The following is a 27,799-nucleotide window of genomic DNA, read 5'->3' as shown; positions in this document are numbered from 1 at the left end:
GGAAGTATTAGGATCGGTTCCATTTTTTTTTTTTTTGTTCCGTTTGTTTTTAAATGCCAGTTTTACAACGACTATTTTGTTAACATAAAGATTGTTAATCAGGGGTGCCTGGGTGGTTCAGTTAAGACTCAGACCCTTGGTTTCAGCTCAGGTCATGATCTCACGGCTTTGTGGGTTCAAGCCCTACACTGGACTCTGTGCTGGCAGTGCAGAGCCAGTTTGGGATTCTCTCTCTCTCTCTCTCTCTGTCCCTCCCCCACTTGCGCTGTCTCTGTCTCTCTCAAAATAAACAAATAAACTTAATAAAAAAATATTTGTTAATCAAAACACTAAAATCAAAGGTATTATGTCACAGCTAAGACTTAAAAAAGTTCAGAAATAATTTACTAAGAAGATAAAAGTCGTGTTAACCATTAAGACTTTTTTTTCGAGTTTAAGATTTAACAAAATTTTCAGTTTTAAAAAGTGTTTGTTGCCATCCTTCTTTTAAATATCACTCCAAATCAACAAAAAGGATAAGAAACAGAAACTCCTTGGATAAAACTAGAAGTCAGCTGTAACTGCAAATTAGAATACATGAAAACTGAAAGTGGATGGAAGGATGACAAATTACTCAGTAGAAAGTAGGATGGTCAAACATAAGGGCCTGAAGAGAGACACTTGGACCTAATTAATTTGCTCCATGCAACCTGGGGAAAACATAGCAACTGAAGGGACAGGAGGAATGGAAAGTAGGGGCTAGGTAGGGGCTGACACGAATGGATGATCTGAAAGTCTGTAGTAGTTAGAACTCGTCAGGTCCCCATTCAACCCCTACTCTAATGAAGCAGATGATAGGCCTCTAGTCTGTCCCAACAGGGATCTGGAGAATTATTCTAAGACTGAACTAGGGAGACTCAGAGCTTGAGAACACCAGACATAGGAGAAACTGTGGTTTTAGGCAAAAGTCTGCAGACTGCATTGTGAGATCAAGTTTCCCTTTCTTGCTCTGTTCAGTAACACCAACATCCAGCAAAAAATTAGCAGATACTTCTTTACAGAAACTGAAATATTCCAGAAGAATCTTAAAGACACCAAATGTTGAGGGTCTCTAATACTACATGATTATATGAGACTGTTGGGTTTATATTCCTATTTTTGCCAACAAAGCTTTAAAAAAATTTTTTTTAATGTTTTTATTTATTTTTTGAGACAGACACACACACACACACACACACACACACACAGTGCAAGTGGGAGAGGGGCAGAGAGCAAGGGAGACACAGAATCGGAAGCAGGCTCCAGGCTCCGAGCTGTCAGCACAGAGCCTGATACGGAGCTCGATCCCACAAACTGTGTGTGAGATCATGACCTGAGCTGAAGTCGGATGCCCAACCAACTAAGCCACCCAGGAGCCCCAACAAAGCTTTGAACCAAACTGTTCAGTTACCATAAGGGTTTATTAATGTCCCATTTTTAGTGCCTCATTTAAATGTAAATGGATATCCAAGAACAATCCAACAATATAAGGAAATCCTCCCACTGGAAGACAAAAATTAAAACAAAGAGACAAAAGGGGCACCTCGCTGGCTCAGTCGGTTGTTCTCAGCGTTGTAAGTTGGAGCCCATGTTGGGTGGAGGCGTTACTTAAAATCTTTAAGGGGTATCTGGGTAGCTCAGTTGGTTAAGTGTCCGACTCTTGATGTCGGTTGGTTCAGGTCACGGTCTCAAGGTCATGGGATTGAGCCTTGGGTTTGCACAAATCTCTTGGGATTCTCTCTCCCTCCCTCTCTTCTGCCTCTTCCCTACTCGTGCTCTCTCTCTAAATAAATAAATAAACTTTAAATATCCCAGGGTCATGGATTGAGCCCCACGTCGGATTCTGTGTTGAGGGTACAGCCTGCTTGGGATTCTTTCTTTCCCTCTGCCCCTCTCCCAGCTCACACATACTCTCTCTCTAAAAAATAAACAAAACAAAACAAAACAAAAATAAAATAAAATAAAATAAAATAAAGCCTTTATGCAGAGTTTTAAAAAAGGGCCTTAAGGCTTTTACATTTTGTTTGAACTGTAAAATGTCTATACCAGTGGACTGTGAAGATATGCATATATAACATTAATACTTAGAGTAACCACTAAAACAAATCCATACAAAGAATCACAGTCTAAAAAATGTTCAAGCAGGGGTGCCTGGCTGGCTCAGTCAGTAGAGCATGCAACTCTTGATCTCAGGGTCATGAGTTCAAGCCCTATGTTGGGCATAGAGCTTAATAAACAAATAGGGGCACCTGGGTGGCTCAGTCGGTTAAGTGTCCAACTCCGGCTCAGGTCAGGATTTCACAGTTCCTGAGTTCAAGCCCTGCGTTGGGCTCTGTGCTGACAACTCAGAGCCTGGAGCCCACTTCAGATTCTGTGTCTCCCTCTCTCTCTGCCCCTCCCCAACTCTGTCTCTCAAAAATAAATAAATGTTAAAAAAAATTTTTTTAAAACAAATAAAAAATGTTCAGGTAATCAAGAGGAAGATGGGGGGAAAAAAAACAAACAAAACACCAAAGAGTACAAACAGAAAACAAGAAATAAAATGGCAGACATATGCCCTAACAGATCAATAATTAAATGTAAGTCTGAATTTACTGATTTAAAGAGACTGAGATGAAAAAATGTGACTCAATTACATGCTGCCTATAAGAAATTCACCTCAAAGATAATGATACATGTAGCTTGAAAATAAAAGGATAGAGAGGTGCCTGGGTGGCTCAGTCAGTTAAGCAACTGAATCTTGATTTCGTCTCAGCTTACGATCTTAGGGTTTGTGAGATTGAGCCCTGCACTGGGCTCCATCCTGACAGCACAGAGCATGCTTGGGATTCCCTCCCCCTCCCTATCCCTCCCCTGCTCAAGTGCACTTGAGCGCATTCTCTCTCTCTCAAAATAAATTAATAAACTTAAAAAAAAAGAAAAGGATGGAAAAAGACATACCATGCAAACAATCAAAAGCAGGAGTGGCTATATATGAACAAAAGATAAGACTTTGGAACAATTAACGGCTTCAGAGAGGACATTATCTCATGATAAAAGGCAAGAAGACATAGCAATCTTCAATGTGTATATATCAAACAGCAGAGCTTCAAAATATATGAATAAAAAATAACCTGATAGAACTGAAAGGAGAGGGGTGCCTGGCTGGCTCAGTCGGTAGATTACCTGATCTTGGAGTTGTGAGTTTGAGCCCCACACTAGGTAGGGAGATTACTTAAAAATAAAATCTGAAAAAAAAAAGGAAAGAACTGAAAGGAGAAATAGATAAATCTACAATTATATCTGGAGACTTCAATACTGCTCTCAACAACTGATAGAGCCAGACAGAAAATGAACAAGGATACAGAAGAAGTCAACACCACCACAATTAATACTATAGAACTGACATTTACAGAACACTCTACCCAACAACAGCAGAATACACTAGGGGTCATAAAATGAGCCTTAACAAATTAAAAAAAATTGAACTCATAAAGAGTGTGAGTAGAATGAGCATTACTATAAAAGGGTAGCATGAGGGAGATTGTTGTAATAACAGAACAATTCAGTATCTTGATTTTGGTGGTAGTAGCATTAATCTACAAGTGATGCAATGGTCAGGAGGAAGATACATACATTGTTCCAATATTAATTTCCTAGTTTTGATATTACACTATGTAAAATGTAGCCACTGGGGGCAACTGACTACATAGGACCTCTCTGTACTACTTTTGTAATTTTCTGTGAATCTATAATTATTTCAAAATAAAAAGTTGAAAATTTACTTCTTTCTCAGGAAGCTATGGAACCATATGCTCTATCAAATATTAAGATAAATCACAAAAGAGAAAGCCATGAAATCCAGGAAAAAGGTGGACCAACACAAGAGAGAGATGAACATTTCCAGAATGAAAACTAAAAGAAATTTTATTATATTAGTTATGCTGCACCCCTAGACATCAACCTGTTGCTAATGGAACTGAAAGTCAGAGGACTCCAAGAGTGACAAGAAAGAGGAGGAGGAGGAAACTGAAAGATGATATTAACAGCTTTGAGTTTTTATAAACAGTATGTATATATGTACGTGTGTACATATGTATGTATTTACTTATGTATTTATAGTAAGCTCTGTGCCCAACATGGGGCTTAAACTCACCACCCTAAGATCAAGAGTCACATACTCTGTGAACTGAGCCAGCCATGTACCCCAACAACTTTGACTTTTTTGAACAATTCCTTTAAATAGCTGTTGGAAAGAATGGTCAGACTTATCAAATGATCAAAGGACACAAAGCAATTTCTTAACAAGCCACTCACAGTTTATACCTCAAAAATTCTTGGGAGGTATGAGCAAGTATCTTAATTATCAGTCGGGTTAATAGTTGGGGGAGGGGGGTGACTCATTATTAGCTAGCTGGGAATGAAAGGACCTGAAGGGAAAGGATACTAATGATGTACCAGAGATGAATTTCATGTACTTTACATTTCTACCTAGAGGTGGCCAGGTGCAAAACACAACTAGGGCCAACTAGCAAGTCATACTGGCTAAGTTTGCTATTAACTGCTGATGCCCACAACACCCTTAGAGCCTCTCAATACACTGTTTTAAGGCTTAGGAGTTTTGAACCTTACCAGTGGCTGGGAGAATGGATTTACTTACTGACATGTCCATTCCATGAAGTCTTCGTGTTTCCTGAACCATTACAGTCTCTAATATTTTATAATACAAAATTTCTGCAAGTTTTAGTCTGTTTACAGCAAAGTCTAGGGAGGGGAATAAAAGGGAAAATATTTGCTACTGAAATGTAACTGTTAAGCACTGAAGGACAAAACTTATATAAGCTTAAATCTTATACATTAAGAATAGCAAGGAAGGAAAAAGTTTAATTTCTACTTTTTTAGGGCCAATCTATCTACTTTCAATGCTGTGTCAACTTTAGTTTTGTCTTCTTACCTATGTGCGATCCCGGCTGTTCATCTGTTGATTGAGTATAGTGTTGGCAGAAAGTCTCTCCTATTCCTTTCACTATTTTCATAATGTTTTCCATAGGATTACGTATACAAGATCTATAAAATAGAAGAGGAACCTAATTACCAGGAAAAAAATCCAGACTACCAACATTTCAAGAATTTGGTTTTAGTGACCACAGTTTTATTCCCAACTGTAAATCTAGATATGTTAAAAGCATGTTTCAAATAAATCTACAGCTTTTAAACAAAATCATCTGGCATACTGTTTTGGAATTTCAACATTAGCAGTGTCAATATTATCTCTTTTGTTCTTCTATTTATATGACATTTTAGAAAAGGCCAAATTGGGGCGCCTGGGTGGCGCAGTCGGTTAAGCGTCCGACTTCAGCCAGGTCACGATCTCGCGCTCCGTGAGTTTGAGCCCTGCGTCGGGCTCTGGGCTGATGGCTCAGAGCCTGGAGCCTGTTTCCGATTCTGTGTCTCCCTCTCTCTCTGCCACTCCCCCGTTCATGCTCTGTCTCTCTCTGTCCCAAAAATAAATAAACGTTGAAAAAAAAAAAAAAATTAAAAAAAAAAAAAAAAAAAGAAAAGGCCAAATTATAGGGATAAAGATATATCCGTATTTGCCAGTGGGTGGGATGACACAGGGGTTGACTAAAAGGGGCATAAATTTTAGGGGCTGATGAAATTGTTAAAAGGATGACTCCTATTGTGAATTATATAAATTTATATATATATAATATATATACAAATTTATATAAAATTATATAAATTTATATATAAATTGACATATAAATTATACTCCAATAAACCTGATTTAAGAAAAATAGAGGCTATAGCAGTATTTATGTATATATTACACATACATATTATAATATGTAATATAATTTACTATATATTTATATATATTACATATATAATTATGTATTATAAATAATTATAATTATAAACACAATTATATTATAAATGTAATATATTATTATAATTATATTATAATTGTATAATTATAAATATAAATGTTGAAATTCCAAATTTAATTCCAAATATAATTTTAAATACATAATTTATAATTATATATATTAATATATAAAATATACTTATGTAAATATAAATATAATGTTGAAATTCCAGACTTAATTCCTAATATAATTATGATTTTAAATACATTATATAATTATATATTATATATAATTATATATATTAATATATAAAAATATACTTATATAAGTAAATATAAAGTTGAAATTCCAAATTATAATTATATTATAAATATATTATTATAATTATATTATAAACATTACACATTATAATTACATATAATTGTAATAATATATTACCTATTATTTTAATTATATATTATATAATCATACAACTATACAGTTACATATATTATATATATAATATATAATAGGCCATATTATAGGGATAAAAAATAAATCAGTATTTGCCAGTGGGTGGGAATGACATAGGGGTTGACTAAAACGGGGCATACATTTTGGGGGCTAATGGAATTGTTCTACATCTTGATTGTGACGGTTGTGGTTACATAACTATGCATTTGTCAAATTTCATACAACTATACAGTTAAAAGGATGACTCCTATTGCATATAAATTATACTCCAATAAACCTGATTTAAAGAAAAATAGAGGCTATAGCAGTATTCATATATATGTTATATATTATATATATATATATATATATATATATATATAATAGATACAGTTGATCCTTCAACACGATGAGTTTGAAGTGTGCAGGTCCACCTATAAGTGGATTTTTTTCAATATAGTACAGTATTGCAAGTGTATTTTCTCTTTATGGTTTTTTTGTAAATTTTTTTAATGTTTATATTTGAGAGACAGAGAGAGAGAGGGAGGAATGGAGGAAGGGGCAAAGAGAGAGTGGGGACAGAATATCCGAAGTGGGCCCTGTACAGACAGCAGAGAGCCTGATGTGGGGCTAGAACCCATGAACCATGAGATCGTGACCTGAGCCAAAGTCAGATACCTAACCAACTGAGCCACCCAGGCGCCCCTCTTTATGATTTTCTTAATAACATTTTCTCTTTGCGAGCTGAATTTATTCTAAGAATACAGTATACAATACATACAACATACAAAACGTGTCTATCAACTGTTTATGTTACTGATAAGGCTTCTTCTAGTCAACAGTAGGCTGTTACTAGTTAGATTTTGGGGAATCATTAGTTATGGAGTATCTGGCTGGCTCAGTCGGTAGAGCATGTGACTTGATCTCAGGATCATGAGTTTGAGCCCCATGTTGGGTGGAGAGATTACTTAAAAAAAAAGTTATATACATATTTTTTGATTGTGTGGAGGGTTGGTGACTCTAACCCCCATGCTGTTCAAGGGTCAACTATATATATTTATAGTAGTGGAACAATAAACTGCATGTAATTCTCATCAAAGCCTAAATAATAATAAATAGAAAAATACAGCACTAAAAAGGCACTTAGCAAGAAATAACTGTTACCCTTATATTGTTACCTTTCTGTCATTCAAACACAGAATCTTAATTCAGAAATGACAAACAAGGGCAACTGGGTGGCTCAGTGGTTAAGCGTCCAACTTTGGCTCAGGTCATGACCTCATGGTTTGTGAGTTCAAGCTCCACACTGGGCACTCTGCTGTCAGCACAGAACCCTCTTCCGATCCTCTGTCCCCCTCTCTTTTTGCCCCTCCCCTGCTTGTGCTCTCTCACTCAAAAATAAATAAACATTAGGAAAAAAAAAAGAAATGAAAAACAAATCCAGACTATGAGGAAGAAAGTGATCTGCCTGAAACCAGATAATGAGTGCAGTGTTCAGGACTCCCAACTCCATGTCCAAACAGACGAGTATGATGTGTAGAGAGGTAAGCAACACATATGGCAAAAATACTTTGTTTTTATCAAGTTCTTCTAATGCAAGCTGTGCCTCTTGAGTAATGTTTTCTTCCAATTAGATTGTCTTTAATTTTTTTAAACTATTTTTTTAAAGTTTATTTATTTATTTGGGGGGGGGGGGCTGCAGAGAGAGAGGGAGAGAGAATTCCATGAACTGTGAGATTATGACCTGAGCCAAAATCAAGAGTTGGATGATTAACCAACTGAGCCACCCAGGTGCCCCTCATGTCTAGGTTTTTAAGTAACTTTTTGAGTTAACTGTTGGATATGGTGTAAGATAAGAGTCCACCTTCATTATTTTGCATGTAGACATCTAGTTTTCCCAGCAGCATTTGTTGAAGAGACTATCCTTTCCCCATAGCGTAGTCTTGGCACCTTTGTCAAGGATCATTTAACCAAATACATGAAGATTTATTTTAGCATTCTCTAGTCTGTTCTATTGGTCTACAAGCCTGTCTTTATTAAAGTCAATCCAATTCTGTTTTGACTATGGTAGCTTTGCAATATATTTTGAAGTCAGGAAGCATTCCAGCTTTGTTGTTCTTGCTTTATTGTTTTAAAGGTATTTTGAAATTCTACATGAAATTATAGGAATTTTTTTTCTATTTCTATAAACAATGCCACAGGCATTTTGATATGGACTGTACTGAATCTACAGATTGCTTTGGGTAATAAGGACATTTTAACAATATTAAATCTTCCCACCCATGAACATGGAATGTCTTCCCATTTGTTTGTTTCTAGGTCCTTTGTGTTTTGCATACTATGTTTTCTTGCTTCCCACTTTCTCTTGTTGCTAAAAAATGCTTGCATCATTACCTTGACACTTCTTTTCAACTTGTTCATGCTTACACAGTTTAGTCCAGATCTATTTTATTCAAGTGCTATGAGGATTGAAGCTCTCCATGACAGTCTTCCCACCCTATCAGCAGTCTGCATATCTTTTGAGCTGTGTCTGAGGTTAGGATTGTTCTGTCTACTTTTCTGTAAACTAAAGGTTTGGGGAGAAGAGAGCTCAGGTGGTGTTATGTTCAGCTTTTGTTAGAAGATCGGGGCTTTGCTTATTACTCTTCTGAGATTTAGTTAAATATCCCTATTCCAGGGTTCACTATATCTAGTCAGAGATATCTTCTAGTTCTATTAGGATTAGGATCTCACCCCAAATCGGTACAGAACCTTGGAAAAGGACAGGCCCTGGGAGTTTTTCATATTTCTGCTGCGATCTTGGTGGTGGAATATAGGGGCTTTCACCTGGGAAGGTATCTATGACCTTTTACTCATTTTCCTGCTAACCCCATTTGTTTCTCTCTACATCTGGGGTATTAACAAACATTCTCAAGATCCATCAACATATCTTCTTTCCCTAGTAATGCTTCTTGGAGATGGGCATATAAGAACCATCCATTCCTTTCCTTACCATCATTTTGGAAATTTATAGCATGAAATCATATCCCTCTCCTCATTTGGTTGCTGCTAGTAAGTAGTTTGCTGGTTTTTACTATTCTCTTATTTCACGAAGTATTAGGAAAGAAAGTTCTCTGATCTGGCTTCTATTTACCATTTTTACTAGGACACATGCCTCTTTATCTTAAGCAACTGCATTAAAATTCCATTTACTGCTGCACCATCAATATGTATTCAGTCTCCCACTTGATGAACATTTAGACTGAACCCATTTAAAGTCAATGTAAGAAGAAAACCAATTAATGCATAACTTAGGGGTAGATATAAGAGTGGGATGTCAGGGCTAAATAACCTTAAGATGTATTTATTTAAACTTCAAGGTCTATAATATTATGAAATAATATCTCTGTAACTTTAATAGGTACTTCCATCTGATTTTAGGTCAACATACCTTGTAATTAAAATTTATTTAGAAAGATAATCATATTATACTTACTCAAAAATATTCATAAGTTGTTCACTTGGTGCATTTTTCAGTCCAGCCACAATACTCTGTAACCGGCTCACACTTTGAGTGGCTGAAGCAACAGGAGTAATGACTGCTTCTTTTTCCTGTAAATATCGCCGTCCTGTCAGTGGGGTAGAAGGTGCAAATGATGTTTTCTGTCAAAAAAGAAAAACCTTTTAAAAAGTTTAAAAAGATTAAAAAGTTACCTTGCCCTCATTATGTGTTTAATTCAGTGTATGTATCACCTTCTCTATTCATATTTAGTAGTACTTTTTTCCTCCCTCCTCTGGTTATCCACCAAATTTTTAACAATATAATGCTAATAACATCCTCACATTCAAAAAAACACTTTTTCAAAGTACTTACTATTATCTCATTTTATCATAATACTCATTTGAAATATACACATTTTCACTTTACATATGAAACAAGCACAGAAAAGTTTAAAAAACTGTTGAAGCTGATAAAGTTAATGGAAGAGGCTTGGTCTAAAACAGGTTTTCTACCTTCTAGACCAGTAAATTTTCCATTAGACCTCATTCTCCAACCCATTTTACACATAAATACAGAATTAAGCCTTCACTATTCACAATCAAGCCCAGAGTTGTATGGCTAAAGTTCAGGGAAAGCACATAGTTTGTCATGGGTAGAAGGAAACTAAATTTTAAAGCAAGTGGCTAAACTGATGCAAAGAATGATAAGAAAGCATAAACCCTTCTTTATGTCAAAAGACACACACCCTACTGAAAAGTCCAGGCATTCTGGGAAAATACATCAAAAATATGAAAAGCATCAAGAAATGAGGTAATACTAAATGCCACTTTTAATTTTCTTTAATGTTTATTTATTTTTTGAGAGACAGAGAGAGACAGAGTGTGAGAGGGGGAGGTGGAGAGAGAGGGAGGGAGGGAGGGAGGGAGGGAGGGAGGGAGGGAGAGAGAGAGAATATGAATCCAAAGTAGGCTCCAGGCTCTGAGCTGTCAGCACAGAGCCCGACGTGGGGCTCGAACCCACAAGCTGTGAGATCATGACCTGAGACAAAGTCAGATGCTTAACTGACTGAGCTGCCCAGGTGCCCCCTAAATGCCACTTTTAAAAATTACCTTTTAAGGCTTTCATGGAAAATATAAATTAGTAGAAGAAACTCAAGATTTAACTTGAAAGATGTGTCTGTTGTTAGTAGAATCACACACAGAGAGAAAAAGATCATTCAAGACTGAGGCCAGGCTAAGTTATATTACTTTTTCAAAGTGTTGTTGAAGATTACAGTCCACATTAGCCTGTGCTGTCAGTTTCCCTAATGGGGCATCACCAGTGAACTTTTGAGGAGTTCCAATTTCCTCTTCTGCATCTGCTCCCAAAAAGATCCTCTCATCAAAATCACCAACAGTTAAAACATATTCTTCATACTCCTTGTTCACTGCTTTGCTGAAAAGAGAATTATTTTATTTACTTTTAAAGATTTTTTTAAATTATTTTTTTTTAAGTTTATTTATTTTGAGAGAGAGAAAGAGAGAAAGGATCATGACCTGAGCTGAGATCAAGACTTGGATGCTTAACCCGCTGGCCACCCAGATGCCCCTTTAAAGATTTTACTAAAAAAAAAAAAAAATTTTTTTTAAATGTTTATTTGAGACAGAGAAGAGACAGAGCATGAGTGGGGGAGGGGCAGAGACAGAGGGAGACACAGAATCCGAAGCAGGCTCCAGGCTCTGAGCTGTCAGCACAGAGCCTGATGTGGGGCTTGAACCCATGAACTGTGAGATCACGACCTGAGCTGAAATCAGACGCTTAACCAACTGAGCCACCCAGGCATCCCATAAAGATTTTATTTTAATATTTATTCATTTTTGAGAGAGAGAGACAGAGACAGAGAGAGAGAGAGAGAGCGCGCAGAGGAGGACAGAGGATCCAAAGCAGGCTCTGTGCTGACAGGAGTGAGTCTGGGGCTCAAACTCATGAACTGTGATATCATGACCAGAGCTGAAGTCAGACACTCAATTGACTGAGCCACCCTCGTGCCCCTTTAAAGATTTTATTGTTAAGTAATCTCTACACCCAACATGGGGCTCGAACTGATAAGCCTGAGATCAAGAGTCTTGTGCTCTTCTGACTAAGCCAGCCACGCACCCCAAGAATTATTTTAAGTAGCTAGAATAAAACTAAGTTACACACAGATTTACCTTTTTTTAAAAAAATTTTTTATTTATTAAAGTAATCTCTACACTCAACATGGGGCTTGAACTCATGATCCCAAGATCAACAGTGGCATGCTCTACCAACTGAAACAGCTAGGCATCTCCACAATGGATTTATCTTCACTTCAAGATAGATTTAGACTCCAAGACCTGGAAAAGCTGATGACTTTCAAATTTTTAACTCTGCCCATCTAACAATATTGAAGGTTCTTATCTGATTATGGACATGCTTCACATTCACATATATAACGATAATAAATTACTCTGAAAGATGAGCAAAAAGAGAGTATAAACTTAATCTCAAAACTAGCTGAACCTAATTAAGATCTGATCGTTGAGAGAACAATAGTTGCTTTGAATATATATACATTCTGAATTTGCCAGAAGTCATTGGGTCTGTTTATGTGTTTCTCTGGAAGGAGCTCTTTTAAGTGGCAAAGGTTTCCTAAAATAAGTGTACTTAAAGACAACAAGGCTTAGTTAACAACATCTAGTTAATACCGCTAATGCAGAAGGAACTTGAGTTTGAAGGAGTTAACTTGATATAATGTTCCACTTAATAAGTTGCAATAAATCATTATTGACAGCCTATAATATGGCAGATACCATTAGTGTTAGATACTTACCTATTATCAGTAAAACTGGAAAGGTCCAGGAGGCATTCTCCTTTTAAAATCTGGGAAGAAAAAGTCATTTTGTGACATGTAATTAAACACAATAACATACAAAAACATGACATTTATCTAAATTTTCACATTGGTAGTTGTTATAAATAATATACACACAAAAGAGAATTACTGAATATTTCTTTCAAACCAGTAAAACCTATATAATGTGCAAATAAAAGTTTAAAGTCCATTTTGAAAATACTTTGAAGTTGGCCTATGGCAGTGGTTTATAAATTCTAGTGACATAAGAAGCACTTAGGGGAACTTATAAATAATGCAGATTGATGGACCCCAAGGTCTGAGCTGAGGCAGCATTTTATATAAATTCCCCAAGTGATTCTGACAAAAGCAGTCCAATTTTAAACACTGGTCTATGGAGAAGGGAAACTAACATTTATTGAATGATTATATGTATCAGGCAAGAAAAAGATTCAAAGGGAATATAGGTACTGTTGCTGGTGAGAGAAGAAAAGTACACTGTTTATAATATTTTCTATGTACCCCACACTATGCTTAGACTACTATACATCAGGGTTGCAAACTCAAATGCCTTCAGGGGTCAAAGCTCAACATACATAAATGAAGAGGGTAGAAAGCATACTTCCCATCTTAAAAGACGTGGCCATCATTTAACTTGATCAGAGTTACCCATGTAGAAATTCATGTAGATATTCCAATCCTGTTTTGCCATAGCTTCTGATTTTTGAAAGAGATTGTCACATAAAAAGTCTTTATATGTAAATTAAAATGGAATGAAATTAAAATAAAGAACGTCCTACACAGGCCAAACAAAATATCTGTGGCCCAAGAGCAGAAGGACAATTGTCCAACTCAGGATACTTCAGGAGTGAAATGAAGTCCTATAATAATTATGCCAAGACAACAACCCAAAACTAGATAATCCAGGCAAACCAAGGTGTATGGTCATTATACCTTAGAGCTACTAGTATGCTGCTGCTGCAGAGCACAAAAGACATAACCCTTGAGTTCCTGTCAAAGTTTACTTTGCTGGAGATGTTTAACATACAGATAAGGAGCCACGACTCACTCACTCTCTCTCTCTCTCTCTCTCTCTCTCTCTCTCTCACACACACACACACACACACACACACACACACACACACACACACACTGAAAGAAAGATAACACTAAATACAAAAGTTTGTGTAAAAGAAGAGCCACCATGTAGGAAAGACTATGCTTAAAGAAAAATCTCGTAATATCTACAAAGAAGGGTACCACAGTGATGACCTAATTTAAAACCCTTTTTCACCAAAGAGAAAACTCAAGGACTAGCTGGATTAAATGACTCAATGTTTGGGAAGACATTGAGACCAAGAGGAATAAGCCATTTCATAAATACAGAAATAGCTAAGTGAATTACCTAGAGGAAAACCCAGAATGCATGCAGATAGCCTGTAAGCGGCTACAAAACTGTAACGGATTTCCTGCTCTGTTTATATGGAATTAAAGCTATAGTTGTTATAGATCATCCCACCTTTAGAAAATACTCAGCAGTTACTCAAATTGTGGCAGTAAATTAGTTTACTCTGACCTCCTGCTTTTTACATTCTGTTCTTCGTAATTCTTTTATCAGAGCCTCTTAGAGCTGCCTCTGCCTATGAATTTACTTGACAGTACATACAGTTGGTCATAGTCTAACAGCTCAGTTTGCACACCACAAAAGATCATAGGGCAATTCTGCACCACAGCAATCTACATCACAGCAGAGACTGAACCCTGATAATCTTGACCTTGAGTCCTGTAACACTGAGAACTTGCTTAAAACCTTGTTTTTGCCTTTGAGGCTTTTGCTACTGACCCTTAAAAATCTTAGCCATTCACTTATAAGTACAGTACCTTTCTGTCAAAGAGTTTTGAAATATATGGCTTAAAGTAGTGCTCCTTTATTCCTTTTGCTTCTACTAGAAGTCCATCATGCAGTTCACACAGTACAGCAATGATGCAGGGAGGTTCTTCAGAAGCCCTAAAGTCAGCAGTATGGAAATCAGATGGTAAACCTAGTTTGATAGGGTATGAAGAGCAAAAGAGGGGGAAGAAGAATATGGTCAACTTTCAAAACTTTTTCTAAAAACTAATGACGAATTTTTAAAAATAAATAAGGTTATTACCTTTAAATGATGGGTTTAACAAATCTCGTCTATTTGGGCATATAATGGCATTGGCAAAAATCAGATCCAAGCAGCACAGAAGTAAATGGTAAGAGTTTACTAAATCATCTCCAATCATACGAAAATTACCTTTATAAGAAAAAAAAAAAGACACGAAGACCAGAAACCTCTCATGTCAAATAACCAGTTCCCACAGTAGAAATGTAAAACCACTGAAAGTATCACCTTACCCTTCGTATAAACAAAGAGGGTCCAACAGAAATTAAAGAGATCCTTAACACTGCAAGGAATCCTCCTAGAAAGAAAAAATGTACTTTTTAATTGACTAATTTGCTAAATATCACTCCACATTTGTCATTTAAATTGAAATAGCAAATATAAATAACTAGAAAGTCAAATTACATGTAAAATTCCATTCACAAAGGACAATTTACAGTCCATTAAATGGACTTAAATAAGCCTTTTTAGTCTGCACAAAATAATCAGAACATAAAAAAATGAGTATTACCCTGAATTTCCAGATATGGTAATTATAAATGGGTTTTTAAAAATTTTTTTTCCACAAATGAATTCTTATGGTAAAAAGCAGACTTTAAAAATGCAAATTTCCTAAGCTTTATGTTTTTTTAATATCAATTATATAACGATTAAGGTTCTCACCTCTGCTTCCTGCTTCGTGGTAACCTGGGTAGCTCTTCATATGGATTTTGAAATATATCTAAAAAAATTGGCTCAAATTTTTTGAAAATTACAGTAGACACCTCAAAATTTCTTTCTAGCCTTTCTATACGTTCACGAAATTCTTGTGGCAGGTTTGACATGTCCATCCACTTCTTCATTTTATTAAAAAACTGTATTAAGCTAAACAAATTAAAAAAAAGCAACTTTAAAAGGAGTCCATACAATGGACAAGTTAACATTTTATTTACACCTACAAATCTTTATTTAAAAACCTAAATTTATCAAAAAAAAAAAAAAAAAAACAACCAAAAAATCTCGCTCCCAAGTGCTATGAAATTACTCTGACTCCCAGAATCACTATAGGAACGTAGATTTTGAATTATGGTCATTACATCAATGTCTTCTAAGCAAGGGGCAATGACACCTACCTACTTCTTTTATTCCCTACAGCACCTAGACAGTAATTTGTATATACATTACAGAGTAAATACCAAGAGATTGTTGAGTTCACAAAGTTAGTTTGAGGACAGACATAATCTCCCAAGTAGTGGATTCTGGAAGTTGATCACAAAGCACCAGACAGCTACAGTTTAGGAATAAAATTCAAGTGTTCGTGTTCCAATGTGTGGTTCTACCACCAAATATAAACGAAGAAGGTAGTACATATCCAGAAAATCACTTAATGATTATTACTCCACCTTTCTGGCTTATTCAATTATGGGTACATTTTTTATGTCCCCATGTTAGTATGGTCTTAGATTGAAAATATGTAGTGCTAAAGTCCATTTAAGTGTCTAGCACTATATACAGAATACTTTTTTTATAAAAGATTTTAAAAGTAATCTCTTCACCCAACGTGGGGCTTGAACTCACAACCCCAGGATCAAGAGTTGCATGCTTTACTGACTGAGCCACCCAGGGGCCCCTGGAATGATACTTTAAAACAATTTTTTTTTAAATGCTATTTAGCTTTTTGAGAGACAGAGACAGAGAGCGAATCGGGGAGAGGCAGAGAGAGAGGGAGACACAGAATCTGAAGCAGGCTTCAGGCTCTGAGTTGCCAGCACAGAGACCAATGCAGGGCTCGAACCCACAAACCGTGAGACCATGACCTGAAGCTAAGTCCGATGCTCAACTGACTGAGCCACCCAGGCGCCCCTGGAATGATACTTAAAAAAAAAAAAAAGTTGATAGAAGACATCATCAGCTAATAGTCCACAGGTACTCAAACTCCAGATACGCTGACTGAAATCTGAGACTCTAAGAGTCTTTTTTTACAAATTTTTTTTTTACTCTTTATTTTTGAGAGAGACAGAGAGAGAGAGATACAGAGTGTGAGTGGGAGAGGGGCAGAGAGAGAGGGAGACACTGAATCTGAAGCAGGCTCCAGGCTCTGAGCTGTTAGCACAGAGCCCGACTGGGGCACGAACCCATGAACCGTGAGATCATGACCTGAGCCGAAGTCGGACGCTTAAGCGACTGACTCTTGATCTCAGCTCAGGTCATGATCTCATGGTTTGTGAGTCTGAGCCCCGTGTCAGGCTCTGTGCTGACAGCTTGGAATCTGCTTGTGATTCTCTCTCTCCCTCTCTCTCAGCCTTTCCTTGGCTTTCTCTCTCTGTGTCTCAAAATTAAATAAATATTTTAAAAAAGATTATAAACAATAGCCAAAAACATTATTGCCAGGTTGCTAAATATTTATTTGGGCTGACAGATTACAGTCTCTTGTAGGAGACTTTGTTTGGGGAGGCAGGGATGCTCAGCATGTGAAATCCTTTCCTTTGTTTGAGGAATTCCCCAATTTTGAGTCTTGCCATCTGCTAGATAGATCACCTTCACTGGAAGTCAGGGTGAAGGCATAAAACCTGAGGTCTTTGATATATGTTTGGGATTTTGAATATGGAGCTGGTGGCGCAGAGAACACAACAACTGATTAATTCTTACAATCAATTAGCTCTTAGAGGCAAATACAGTCGCAATGTCCAGGGATGGTACATGATGATCTATCCTTGTTAGATAAATTTTTGTGATATGCTTTTCGCTATAGCCAGGCTCCTTTTGTTCCTGGACATTTTCCAAGTCTATTTTTTCAAGTCATTCTAAAGACTTTGTCAGCTACTCAATATCCTTTCAGTAAATTTCTCTTCTTAAGTTAGCCAAACTTGGTAGTTGGTATCTGTTTTTTTTATAAACAAGGGGCTTGACTAACACATCCCCATATAAATCCACTGTATTTACTGTTACCCCCAAAATGGCTGTTCTATCGTGGAACAAAGTACATCAAATGTTTGAAAACAAAAAAAAAAACCTTACAGCATTGTTATTACTTAAACTAGGATTATGATTTTTAAAACTAAAATAAGAAGCAAAGTAAACTTCACAGCTTTCAAAACTATCCTGTTCATTGGGATTCTGTTGTAAAGAAAACATTATTCCAAAAAGCACATGAAAAGAAACTCCACATCACTGGCCATCAGGGAAATACAAGATACCATTTCATGCCTACTAGAATGCCATAATAAAAAAGACAAATAATAACAAGTATTGGCAAGGGTAGTGGTAAAACGGAACCCTCAAGCTCTGCTGGTGGGAATGTAAACTCGTGAACTTTGGAAAACAATCTTGACAGTTTCTCAAAAGGTTAAACAAAGAATTCCCATATGATTCAACAATTCCATTCATACATATACACCACCCCCCAAATGAATATATGTCTCCAAAAGTTGTACACAACTGTTCATAGCAGCATTATTCATACTAGCCAAAAGGTACAAAGAAGTCAAGTATCCATCAACTAATAAGTAGATAAACACAATGTGATATATCCATGCAATGTAAATATTATTCAGACATAAAAAGGAATGAAGTGCTGATACATGCCAAGGGCTAGGAGGAGGGAGAAGAAGGAAGTTGTTGTTTAATTGTTACAGAGTTTCAATTTGGGAAACTGAAAAAGTTCTGGAGATGGATAGTGGTGATGGTTGCACAATGTAAATGTATTTAATGCCACTGAACTATATTCACTTAAAACTGGTTACGTGGTAAATTTTGTTATGTAGATTTTACCACACACACACACACACACACACACACACCCTAAAACAAATATAGAGTAGGGATGGTAAACATGGGGCATACGTCCCAATAGCAGCACACTACTGAATTTTACTGGCACTCAAAAAATAAAAAAGAAATTATTGTGTAAAAAGTTAACATCATCAATGTTCCAATTAAAATTATGAGAAAAAAATTTTCATGAACTAAATATTCATTCAGGTTCTATTATAACATGAAAATAATGAATGTCATCTTGATTTAAATCGCAAGTTATTGAAAAACTTGTGAAAAATGTGGAAAAATTACTTCTCAATACTTAATACAATAAGATGCAGACAAAATAAAAAATTCAAATTATATAACAGTAACTATTTTTTAATATTACACTTAATAGCCAAATAAATTTTTAGTTGGAACTCATTTTAAGTTGAAAGTTGCTTTGGTTAAGTTTTTTCACAAACTGAGGCTGAATATATAAATACAGTTCAAAACAAACATACTAATATTTGTGGGTGGATGCATATGTAATACAGCATGGACTTGGGAGGCTCCGCCACTTACTAGGGGTATAACCTTTGGGAAGTAATTTAAGTTCTTGGTGACTTGGTTTCCTTATCTGTAAAATGAGATTCATTTCATGGGATTAACTGTGAGGATTAACTGAATTAAAAAATACAAACCCTTTGTATATAGTAAGTGCCTACCATACAGGTAATTTCTCAATAAAAATTTTCTAGTTTTACATGTACATCTAGAATCTAAATTTGCACAGTATTTTGCAGTATGATTTATGAGCAATAATCAGGGGCACCTGGGTGGCTCAGTCGGTTAAATGTCTGACTCTTGGCTTTGGCTCAGGTCATGATCTCATAGTTCGTGGGACCAAGCCCCATGTAGGGCTCTGTGCAGAGCCTACTTGGGATTCTCTCCCCCATGACCAAAATAAATAAACATTAAAAAAAAAAAAGATTTAATCATTTAAAATTATCCTTAAAGTTCAAATTGTGAAAATAGCCCAAATTATTATAAATCAATGTAAATAATAACATCACTTATAATTCTTTTTTATTTGTCTGAACATGATGAAGCTGGTCTATGCTCTTTTAGTAGTTCAGAATCTGACACCTGAAAAAATTTATATCAGGGGCATCTGGGTGGCTCAGGTGGTTGAGTGCCCGATTTTGGCTCAGGTCATGATCTCAAGTTTGGTTGGTTCAAGCCCCACACTGGGCTTTGTGCTGACAGGCTTTGCCTGCTTTGAATTCTCTATCTCCCTCTCTCTCTGCCCCTCCCCTGCTCACTCTCTCTCAAAAATAAACATTAAAAAAAAATTTTTTTTTAATTTATATCAATCTACATTTAAAAAACTAGTATCTTTTGACCCTTCACTACATTTTTAGAAATTTAGCGGAAATACATTTTCACAATGATGTTCAGCTGTGTATTATCACAAAGAACTGGATACAACCTAAATGGTCATTGATAAGGGGTTGGCTAACTATATGAAACATCCTTACACCCTAAATCCTAGAGTAAGGAAGAGCTACTTATGGTGATATGGAAGGATTACCAGAATATTAACAAAAGCAACTGCAAAACAATACGTATAGTAGGATCGCATTTATGTTTTAAAAAACAACCAAAACACTAAAAAACAGGCTTTTTTTTCTGTTTAATAATTTATTAACAGTAAATTGTTTAAGTGGTTAATTCTGGGGAATGAGGAAAAAAAAGAAAGAGGTATCTTTACATTTTTAAACTTTCTGTATTATTTGAAAATTTGTGAACCTTTTAAAAAATGATGGTAAAAGTATACATAACAGAAAACTTACCATTTTAACCATTTTTAAGTGTACATTAAGTACATTCCCAACGTGCAACCATCACCACCATACATCTCCAGAATGTTTTCATTATTTGAAATTTTTACCATATACTTATACTGCTCTAAATTTTAAGTTCTTCTTTTTGGTTCAGTTTCCCCAACAACCTAATATTCTAAATATTTAAAAATTTTTATATGGTCAGTAATGAGAAACACTGATAGAAAAGTCAGATTATTTTATATTACAATGAAGAGGGATATTCTGCTCAATTAAAAAAATTATGTGAATTCAATCTTAATTATACTTTCATTTTATTTTTATCACTAATGACAAAAATTCATACCTATTAAAGTTTTAAAAACTGCCTTCAGGGAAAAATTTTGTCTTTAATGTACTATTTTTCCACTTATGAAAACTAAAATTGTCCTGAGAAAAAAAAATTTTGGTTTTTAATTTAGCATGAATTGAAACCTAATTGCTCTCCCTGGATAGGTCTTTCAAAGTTTGTTTCTCTTCCATGCTGGAAACCCATGACAGCAAATTGACAACAACCTCAAGTAGTCTTGTCATGGGTAGAAAATCCCAGAAATTGAGAACACTACCACCTATATCTGGTTCACTCCATTTCTTTTGTTTTGTATCCAGGCAAATAGTTCCAGATGATTAATACTAGAGCAAGTAAAAGCTATAGCTAAGACCTTCTGATTGTTTACCTGTTGCAAGGTAAAAAAATACTAACTATACAGTAGAAAAACAAGACAACACCTTAGGCAGATAATCAAAATTAACATCACCAAAGAGAAGCAGGTGGATATCGTGCCTCCAGATGTAATATAGTGAAGACACAAAACTACTTATGTAGTTTTCTATCTGGGGATATGTAACTTGCTTCTAAGTATAAGAAAATATGAGACAAATCCAAAATGAGGAGTAATCTATTAAAAAGGGGGAGGTAATTGGGTGCCTGGGTGGCTCCAGTTGGTTAAGCATCTAACTTCAGCTCAGGTCATGATCTCATAGTTCATGAGTTTGAGACCCACAACAGGCTCTGTGCTGACAGCTCCAAGCCTGGAGCCTACTCAGACCCTATGTCTCCCTCTCTCTCTGCCCCTCCCCTACTAGCACTTTGTCTTTCTCTCTCTCAAAAATAAACATTAAAAAAAAATTTTTTTTTTAAAAGTCGGGGGTAAGGTGGTTGTGGACTATATTCTTGCTGTGGAAATATTCCTGATTAAAGGAAACTAAACAGACATGATAAGTGAATGTAATAACTGATCCTAGATTGGAAATTGTTCTTTTAAAAAGCTGCTATAGGGGCGCCTGGGTGGCGCAGTCGGTTAAGCCTCCGACTTCAGCCAGGTCACGATCTCACGGTCCAGGAGTTCGAGCCCAGCGTCGGGCTCTGGGCTGATGGCTCCGAGCCTGGAGCCTGTTTCCGATTCTGTGTCTCCTTCTCTCTCTGCCCCTCCCCCATTCATGCTCTGTCTCTCTCTGTCCCAAAAATAAACGTTGAAAAAAAAAATTAAAAAAAAATAAAAATAAAAATAAAAAGCTGCTATAAAGACCATTATTGGATCAACTAATAAAACTAGAATAGAGATAATAGATTAAATTATTGTATCAATGTTAACTTTGCTGAAGTTGATAACTGTTGTAGTTATCTAAGTTTATACACTGAACTATTTAGGGACAAAGGGCTATAATGTATGTTACTTACTTTGAAATAGTTGAGGAAAAACTATTTGAGAAAGATCAAATGACAAAGCAAATGGAGTAAAATGTTAATAGGTGAATTTGGGTCAAGGGTATATGGGTGTTCTTTCTACTTTCCTTATTTTTGCAACTTTTCTGAAAGCTTGAAATTGTCTCCAAATTTAAAAAAATTAATAAAAAAAGCTACAGATAAAAAAGATTTGGTACAGAGACCTCTGAAGTCAGAATTTGAGGAAAAGGGGCAATGGAACAATGTGAGAATTGGAAAAGGAGACCTATAGGATAACAAACTTAAAATGGAATGGAGTTAAACAGAAATTAAATTCTAAAGCTAAATTTAGGACTTATAAAACAGTGTTTGAAAAATCAAAGTGCTTTACCTTAATTTAGCTGAACGTAGTATTCTGGTAAGTGAAACACAATTTCCTTCCATGATACCCTTCCCAACAGTAGGAATAATGCTTTTGCGGCATGCAACATATAATGAACATGCCAACCAGTGTATAACTTCTCCCTGGCAGGCAAAAGACAAACAGTAAAATGGATGTATTATGTTAAAATGCTTGAATTCTAGAACCAAAAAAGATCTTGGAATTGTCTGATCTTACATTATGTATATAACAGGCCAAAGTGATGAAGATATTTGCCCAAGGTCACGAAGCTTAGTTTTGCAGTAATGGGTATAAAACTCCTTACATCAGTCCTGTGTAAGATGCTAAATCAGCATTAGTCTAAAAACAGATCTTTCATCTACACCCCAAATCTAATATTATCCAAAGAGTTCTCTTAAAATTTCTCAGCACTGGCTTTCTCAATTTTATAACACCGGTGAGTCATGGCCTTGAAGATGCTTAAGTTCCTCTCCACCATGTTAATTTTATGTCTCTTCTTTAACCAGTTTGGCAGAGAAAGGAAAGTACTGAGTAGAAAGATGGCCAGGGAGACACATAAAAAGTTCATATCTATCTCAAGCAACATAAAGGAGACTGTCATTTTTGCTAGGTAAAAATTTGGGGAATTATTTACCTAATCTTTAAAAATTTTTTTTATTTTAGAGAAAAAGAGCATGAGCAGGGGAGTGGGGTAGAGGGAGAGAAGGAGGGCGAGAGGGAGAGGAGGAGGAAAGGAGAGAGGGAGGAGGAGGGAGAATCTGAAGATGTTCCACGCTCAGTGAAGAGCCTGACAAAGGGCTTGAAGCCACAACCCTGGGATCACAACCTGAGCCGAAATCAAGAGTCAGATGTTCAACTGACTCAGCCACCCAAGCACCCATATTTACCCAATCTTTAAAATAGTAATTTAGCCTATTTTAGCAGATATCTCAATTTATAATGCTATAAAAAAGATGACATTTGGTAATTCAACACTTAATTGTCTGCTTTAGACTTGAGATATCTCCCAAGTTAGAATCACTTTATTATTATTAATGTTTATCTACTTTTTTTTTTTAATTTTTTTTCAACGTTTTTTATTTATTTTTGGGACAGAGAGAGACACAGCATGAACGGGGGAGGGGCAGAGAGAGAGGGAGACACAGAATCGGAAACAGGCTCCAGGCTCCAAGCCATCAGCCCAGAGCCTGACGCGGGGCTCGAACTCCCGGACCGCGAGATCGTGACCTGGCTGAAGTCGGACGCTCAACCGACTGCGCCACCCAGGCGCCCCAATGTTTATCTACTTTTGAGAGAGAGAGAGAGAGACAGAGCCCGAATGGGAGAGGGGCAGAGACAGGGAGACACAGAATCTGAAGCAGGCTCCAGGCTCTGCACTGTCAGCACAGAGCCTAATGAAGGGCTTGAACCCATGAACCATGAGATCATGACTCAAGCCAAAGTCAGATGCTCAACCGAGCCACCCAGGCATCCCTATTATTTTTCCTGAAGTTTATTTATTTTGAGAGAGAGAGTATGCATGCCAGTGGGGGAGGGGCGGAGAGAATCCCAAGCAGGCTTTGCATTGTCAGCGCAGAGCCTGACATAGGGCTTGATCCTACAAACAGTGTAAAATCATGATCTGAGCCAAGACCAAGAGTCAGACACTCGACTAAGTCACCCAGGTGCCCCTTAAAATCACTTTATAAGTTTACTACTGAACTATATATGGATTTTAAGGTTTAAGAATTAGACACAATACAGCACAACATATTACTGTTCCTATTTACTATTCTACAGATCCTCTTTAAGACCAGATTCTAGAAGGATAAAAACATGGAAAGATTTCTTGTAGTAACCCAAAAGGGGTGGGCAGAAATGGGGTGGGCACCAATAGAGTTAAAGCCCAGTGTTACTACCTTAAAGTAGTGAGAAATCTTATTTGCTCAAGGTATTAAATGAGGCATGTAAGCTTAAGTTTGGATAATTTTAGCAAGCCTTGATTAACCAATTATTTGGGAATAGCATCCAAGTATTACAAGAGCCACTGGAGGGGCACCTGGGTAGCTCAGTCGGTGAAGCATCTGACTTCATCTCAGGTCATGATCTTGTGCTTCGTGGGTTTGAGTCCCACATTGGGCTATGTGCTGACAGCTCAGAGCCTAAAGCCTGCTTCAGATTCTGTGTCTCCCCCTCTCTCTGCCCCTCCCCCAGTCGCGCATGCTCTCTCTCTCTTAAAAATAAACGTTAAAAAAAAAAAAAGAGCCATTGGATACAGGTTACTAGATGAAAACACCATTGAGATAAAGAAAGTAAGTACTGAAAGTTTTGCTTCTTTTTCCTAAAAAAAAAAAAAGAAAGAAAAAAGTCATCTTTATTATTTATTCTGATGCTAGACCTTAGAAATGCAATGATGGTTTTTGACCTCATGGAATTACAAATTTAGAGTTAAGAAAAGGAACAGAAAACCATGATCTATAGTTGGTGAGACATGCTGTAAGAATTGAAGATAAAGTGTGAGAGACTATAGTATAACTGATGTTAAGTGGAGGTCAGAGAAGGATTCACAGAGGGAGACACCAAAATGTAAGAGGAAAAGGCAAAGGAGAAATGTAAGCAGGAAGTTGTTAGGCATACTGACAGGCAGGAAGCTGGGGACAGGGCTTCTTAACAGAGGGGCACCCGGGTGACTCAATTGGTTAAGTGTCTGACTTAGGCTCAGGTCATGATCTCGAAGTTCACGTGTTCCAGCCCCACATCTCAGTCCCTCCAGCCCCACATCTTCAGAACCTCTGTCCCTCTCTCTCTCTGCCCCTCCCCTGCTTGCATGCATGATCTCTCTCTTAAAAAAATTTTTTTAAAGATTGCCCTATAAAAACCAGATCTATGAAAATACCTACTCTAAGAGTCTTTCACCAAAAACAAACAAAAGAGAAAAAAAAGGAGGGGCGGCTGGGTGGCTAAGTTGGTTGAGTGTCCAACTCTTGCTTCTGGGTGCAGGTCATGATCTCATGGTTGGTGGGATGGAGCCTGATTCCGGCTCTGCGCTGTAAGTGTGGAGCCTGCTTGGGATTCTCTCTCTGCCCCTCCCTGCTCGTCCTCTCTCTCAAATAGATAAGTTAATTTAAAAAATAAAAGAAGAGGAAGAATATAAAAGACTCTGGACAGAATAAACCCTCACCAAATCTTAATTCACAGATCTGTGCTCTCTAAATCAAACATTCAAGATGTCCTGATTAACTTCCCCTAACTGGAGATTTAGTTCTTCAATTTGCCTGTTGGTGAGTGGGAAAAGTTTCCAAGCAGAAGGTGTGGCATGAAGAAAGTACACAAGTGGGAAGAAACTTGGCATGTTCAAGAATCTGAAAGAGGTGTCCGGTTTAATGCCCTGACCAGTTTGCACAGTAAATGCTTATTCAGTGACAGACCAAAAGAGGACTTGGGATGTCGGAAACACTTTCTTGGGCTTTTAGAAATTAGTTTGTTTTCACTGAGCGGCCATAATTCATCATCTCCCTTTCTTATTCTTCCTTCAGCTTTCCAGTCATGCCACTCATGGATGCAGGTCACTGTCCTTTATCCAGTCTACAATAGTCCTACCGTAGAGACATACGAAGAGTGTCTCTTAGGTATTTTTCCCTCATATACAGACACACACACTCAATTCCAAATATCCAACTGTATGCTTCTGAACCCACCAATTAATTATTTCACTGGGTGGTGAGTCGGTGGAGCGCTGTGTGTGTGTGTGTGTGTGTGTGTGTGTGTCTAGACCCCTTGGATCATGAAACAAAACCTATGAATTTAAATATAATGAAATACACTCCGCCGCAACGCCATCGCTCCACTGCATTCCTTGTCTGGATTCCTATAATAATTAGCAGAACGACCCTGAGGAAGACCCTTCTCTGGGCCTTGATATTATTACCTGGAAAGCAGGTATAATTCGGCCCTGCCATATTCACAGGGCGGTGGGGGAGGACTCAATGCAAGAATGGTTGGGAAGAATCTAATGACGGTTTACACTTATTTTATCCAGAACCAGGCACTGTGCTAAGCATCAGGATACGGACACAGGAGCAAGCTGGGGCTGAGAGCCTTTCCTCAAAGCGAGTACCCCACACTTCCGCCCGGACGAGGCCAAAGGGTGGAGGCCAAAGCGTAAGCCCTTTCGTGGAATGGCGATCCCAGGTCGGGTTCCCAGGGTCGTGGTGAGAACTAAGTGAGATAACAGATTTAAAGAGCTGGGCAGTGGTGTAGGCACTAACTTCACTTTAGCTTTTACCATTATGGCATTTGGTTTTTTAACAGGTTTACGGGCACTATCATGACCTCTGCGGCGCTCGACGGGGCGGAGGGAAGCTGGTCTGGAGTCTAGGGGACCCCCGAGTGACGTGTGACCCTCCGCTCCTCTTCCGGACTTCGGTTTCCCGCCTCAGAAAGAAAACGGATAGATTGGTCTACACCCGCCCTTCCAGCTTCGCACTCCTCTGCTCCCGGCTGGGCAGCGACCCTTCCCGGCGGGGAAACTCCCACCGCCCCACAGGGTGGGGTAGGGGCGGGGCGAGGGTGGGGCCTGGCAGGGGTCTGGTCCGGCCGCCCCACCTGCCGCCGCTCACCTCTAGGCTGTAGTTGCCCCGGATGGCGGTGAAGTCGTCCAGGGCTTCGGCCGCGCTCCCCTCGTCCAGGTTCAGCTCCTGGCACAGAGCCTGCAGCGCCTCCCCGGCGGCGGCCAGCACCGCCGCCCCCTCAGCGTGGGGCTCGTCCTCGAACATCCCCTCAGGCCCTGCGGGCGGCGCAGCCACGGCCCCCCGGCTCCTTTCTCGTTTTCTGGGCGCGCTACCCACAACCCCCTGCGCCAAAGCGCGCGAAAGTCGGTGACTTTAGCACGACGTCTCTCCGACAGTCTGCATCCGCGTTTCCCCTCAAAAAAGTCCGTTTCTCCTCCAGGGCACCCAGTGGCCTCTCTCTGGAGATGTGTGATAAGAAGATTGATCTCAATTCCTGGGGAAAAAAACAAAAACAAAAACACCCTGGGCGTGGTCTTTGTCGGGCTGCGAGGGGCACAGCCAGCGCAGCAAGTTGTTGCGGAGGGATCGGCAGCCGCGCGCAGAGGCTGCTGGGAATTGTAGTCCATATCCTGCCTTGACGGCCGCGGCGCTACCCGGGTCTCGGCTGCTCTTCGGATTCGACGGAGCTGTCTCTTGTGAGGTGGTCTTCTCGATCGTCTTCGGGAGAAGCCTCCTCTGTACCACTAACCCATGGGCGTGTGTTTTCCACTGCCTCGCCAAACTTCGTCTCAGACTTGCCGCTTGATAAGAGACCGAGGCACGAACTGAAAAAAGTGGTCTCGTGACAGCGGGAGGC

The 27,799-nt window shown here is 38.0% G+C and overlaps 1 protein-coding gene across 4 annotated transcripts in view; it reads right to left on the bottom strand.

The window, feature by feature from the left end:
• Window positions 1–27,501, bottom strand: part of RBL1 (RB transcriptional corepressor like 1) — a 61,209-nt gene extending 33,708 nt beyond the window's left edge. The window contains exons 1-11 of one of the 4 annotated variants that reach the window (XR_007150812.1): window positions 27,052–27,501; window positions 22,442–22,575; window positions 15,445–15,645; window positions 15,015–15,079; window positions 14,785–14,913; window positions 14,513–14,673; window positions 12,611–12,660; window positions 11,028–11,214; window positions 9,775–9,941; window positions 4,952–5,064; window positions 4,658–4,761 (exon numbers count right to left, since the gene is read on the bottom strand). Coding sequence is in view for 3 of the 4 variants with exons in the window: in XM_047852235.1 (XP_047708191.1) it covers window positions 4,658–4,761; window positions 4,952–5,064; window positions 9,775–9,941; window positions 11,028–11,214; window positions 12,611–12,660; window positions 14,513–14,673; window positions 14,785–14,913; window positions 15,015–15,079; window positions 15,445–15,645; window positions 22,442–22,575; window positions 27,052–27,207 (1,467 nt within the window). In the remaining variant the exon portion in view is untranslated. The remainder of the gene's footprint in view (window positions 1–4,657; window positions 4,762–4,951; window positions 5,065–9,774; window positions 9,942–11,027; window positions 11,215–12,610; window positions 12,661–14,512; window positions 14,674–14,784; window positions 14,914–15,014; window positions 15,080–15,444; window positions 15,646–22,441; window positions 22,576–27,051) is intronic. The other 3 variants (XM_047852235.1, XM_047852236.1, XM_047852237.1) reach the window with 3 other exon arrangements.
• Between the last annotated feature and the right edge of the window lie 298 nt (window positions 27,502–27,799).

The sequence above is a fragment of the Prionailurus viverrinus genome, chromosome A3 (assembly GCF_022837055.1).
Source record: "Prionailurus viverrinus isolate Anna chromosome A3, UM_Priviv_1.0, whole genome shotgun sequence".
In the NCBI taxonomy this organism is placed as follows: Eukaryota; Metazoa; Chordata; class Mammalia; order Carnivora; family Felidae; genus Prionailurus; species Prionailurus viverrinus.
This window is presented reverse-complemented; position numbering and strand designations above follow the sequence as displayed.